Below are 3,538 nucleotides of genomic sequence, written 5' to 3' on the forward strand. Positions count from 1 at the left end.
GTTCAAAAAGTAAGGCTTGAAACAAATATTTTGACTAATCAAGTAAGAAGAAATTTCAGTCAGCAACATCAACACTTTAACACAGTCAATCAACAAGTCAAACTGCCAACCACGTAAGAAAGGGAGTATTCGGTTAAAAAGAAAGAAATATTTTATTGAACTCAAACTTTTTAATAAACATAATGAAAAGCAGTAAAACAATACAACATAACTGTTTCAAAAATTGTTCTTAAAATATACTCCAAAACTTCATCATGTTTTCTTCGTATTTGCCTTCTCTTGATCTTTCCTTACTCTTGACAGCTAGCGCCGAGTGGTGTCCAGAAACCAGCCAAGAGTTAACATACTTCTCTGGATCAAACAGTCTAAGAGGAGGTCCATTAATTTTCAAAAACATCAGGCCAGAAACCGTTCTTATGTTGAGTGAAGATCGCAGCGGTGTAATTATTAAGTTCATCTGAGAGAATCCTCTTTCACATTCACTTGATGAAATGGCAACCGAGTCAATTGATTGTTTTACAGGATTGAGGCTTTCTGGTAACTCTCTGGAGTAGATATATTCGCGTAAACCTGTAATTAACTGTCTTTCGTTAAGTTTGAACCTGGAAGCAAGTTTCCTCATTTCATTTTCCCCAAAAGTTACTGGGAGTTTCGTCGGCCAGGTTTTGGTATCCATAACTTCAAGAGTTGTAGCTAACTCAACATCTTTGTCATCAAGTAGTCTCGTTTCAATAGAAGTTTTAAGGGCCTCGTAAAATATTTTGGGGTTCAACGGCTGATTGTCTGATCTCCCTTCTTTTGTGTGGAGAGGAACTCCGAAAAAAGACACGTTGTTTACTTCTTCTTGAGCCATTGTTGAGTAGGACCCTGGAACTGTTTTTCTTTCTTCAAATAAACCAACTGTGATTAGCAATTTTCTGTTCGCATAGTTCAAATCTGCATTACGATGTTGTAAAGCTTCACTTAGTTCTGAAAGTTCTTGCAAAGCATCTGCCATCAATCCCAGGTCTAGAATGAAATTAGTTTCTGGGATTTTGTTAAGAAGTCCGGAAAAAGTACTTTTATCTTTGCTGTCTCTAGATGGGTCATTTGAAGCTTCTTTAAAGTGTTCGACTAATGCTTCATATGACGTCCAAACAGCTGACACAGATCTAAAACTAGATGCCACCCAACGGGTGCTCAAGACTCTTCCAATTTTTAACATTTCTGTATCCAAAAGAGTTGCACAGCTTCGAAGTTCCCTGCTGTTCTTTGGTGAAGCATGATAGACAACATAGAGTTTGTCAATAAAAGATTTAAACCTATTAACTTCTGAAACAGATTTAATAACGTCTGACACTGACAGCTCAAGTCTATGGTTTGCACAGTGCCAAACAATAACAGAAGGAAATTTCTCACGAAATAATGTTGCAACGCCTTTGTGCTTACCGATCATAGTAGCAGCACCATCACAAGTTAAGCTTGTTAAATTATTACTTAAAAATACGTCAGATAGTCCATTAGACCGAAGACAGTTCATCAAAGAGTCAAAAACAGCTCTAGCAGTAACGCCATCTAGTTCTATTAGATCCAAAAAGACGTTAGTGGAGCCACTCATACCGGTTTTAGGCAAAGAACACCGAACGTATACTATTAAACTTGACTTATTACTTAAGGACGTGGATTCATCAATTATCAAACCAAGTTTTGTATCATTCTTAATGATTTCATCTACAAAGGTTTTCTTCATTTCCTTACTGATATGCAAAGCAATTTTAGCACAGGCTTTGTCTGAGTGTAAAATGCGACCCATGTTAATCCCATTTAATTCTTGCAAATCAACTTCCGTTTCAAAATTGTTAAAAGACTGATTTTCTTTAACAACCTTGTACGCCGTTCGGAAAATTTTCCCCGTTATTTCTTTTTCATGAGAGTTCTGTCTCAAAATAGTTTTCTCCAGTTTTCCGTCTTTACTTTCGATTAGGATTTCAGCAGCTGCCTTATGACCAGCACTCTCTTTGTGGTCAAAAATCTTTTTCCTTAAAGACGTTTGCTTTTTCTGTTTAGTGTCACCATAACTGTCTATTTCAACATTTGCCCATTCTTTTGAAATTTTCATACCTGTTTTTTTCTTAACAGATAAGATCCCTACTTCTTTACAAGTACTGCATCCTAACTTTCCATTTTTAATTAACAACCAGTCATATTTTTCGCAAAAATCAGTTTTTTGAAAATTAGTCCAACAATCTGGCAAGGCATTGTCGTTACACTCAACCTTTTGTCCTTGTTCTTTAGAGTGATGTTCGTCAGAATCTGAACTGGTTACCTTTTCAGTGCTAGTTGACAGTTGTAAGGTCGTTGAAGATGGTTGCGTGAGGTTGTCTTCACAATCAATGGTTCGCTTAAGTCTCTTAGTATCACCCGAGGGTAAAAAAAAATCGGTTAACTTTTTGTTCATCTTATTTCACAACAATCACACTCGCATACATTGATAAACTTCAACACAACTAACCTAAGTAACGTAACAGAGATAAATAAAAGACGACCGTGTGTGCAAGTGGGTAGCGCGTAGTAGAGTACAGTACAGGACAACACGGACTCCTGACTACGGGACTACGACTGAGCAACTGAGCATCTAGTGATGAACGAAATGGGGAATAGACGCCAGACGGACGAGTCTATCTCTAACCTGGAGGGGAGGAAGCTATACTGCACGTGCGCCGCGGCGGATGAGTCTACTCACTGACAAAGAATTTTAACTGTTTTCAAATAATTTAGTTTTTTTACAGAGAGAGGTTCCGGAACGCCGTTCCGCCGCGTTCCGCCTGAAATCGAGCACTGTATATATATATATATATATATATATATATATATGATACAAAAACTTGACATCAAATAGAAGTGGGTTTACATTTAATACAATACTTTTAAACGGGTACCTCTTGATTTACATAATTACACAATAAGAAAAAAAATTAAATACCAACAAATACATTTTTTTCTAGACTGCGCATGGGATACGAATATCCGTGCTATTTTTTTGTGATCAATTTCGTCCAAGATGTTTTTGTGAACGTAACATAAAGCAACATGATTCAACCGCTTTTGTGTCATAGTCGACCTTAAATTTCAGCTTTCTCAGCGCACTGAAGCTTCTTTCAGCTTTACACGACGAAGGGAGGCACACAAAGAGTAGCCGCACTAAATTTTCAACATTTTGAAACAGTGGACAATTGAATTAACCGTTCTTAATGAATGAAATCAAAAACGAAATCCAGCTTTATTGAATCAGCCGCTTTATAGAATTAAAGCTGTTTATAACAAAATGCGACTCATATAAGCCGCGACAACTGTATAATGAAATTTTTATGTTACATAGTGATAAACCCTGCAGCTCTAAGTTCTTGGCACAAGTTGGATTCGAAGGAGTTTAATTTGATGTTTTTTAATCAAAAAATTAAAGTATATAATTCACCGTTATGACATTCACGAACCTACGAAAAACACAACTACAGAAATAAAATAAGACACAAATAATTAAGCTCTCGTAATATTATAT

The 3,538-nt window shown here is 36.4% G+C and overlaps 1 protein-coding gene across 1 annotated transcript; it reads right to left on the reverse strand.

The window, feature by feature from the left end:
* Nucleotides 1-229: 229 nt before the first annotated feature.
* Nucleotides 230-2,098, reverse strand: LOC129218780 (E3 SUMO-protein ligase KIAA1586-like). Its single transcript, XM_054853103.1, has one exon. The coding sequence runs from the start codon at nt 2,096-2,098 to the stop codon at nt 230-232; it is 1,869 nt and encodes a 622-aa protein (XP_054709078.1).
* Nucleotides 2,099-3,538: the final 1,440 nt, after the last annotated feature.

The sequence above is a fragment of the Uloborus diversus genome, chromosome 3, assembly GCF_026930045.1.
Source record: "Uloborus diversus isolate 005 chromosome 3, Udiv.v.3.1, whole genome shotgun sequence".
Taxonomy (NCBI): Eukaryota; Metazoa; Arthropoda; class Arachnida; order Araneae; family Uloboridae; genus Uloborus; species Uloborus diversus.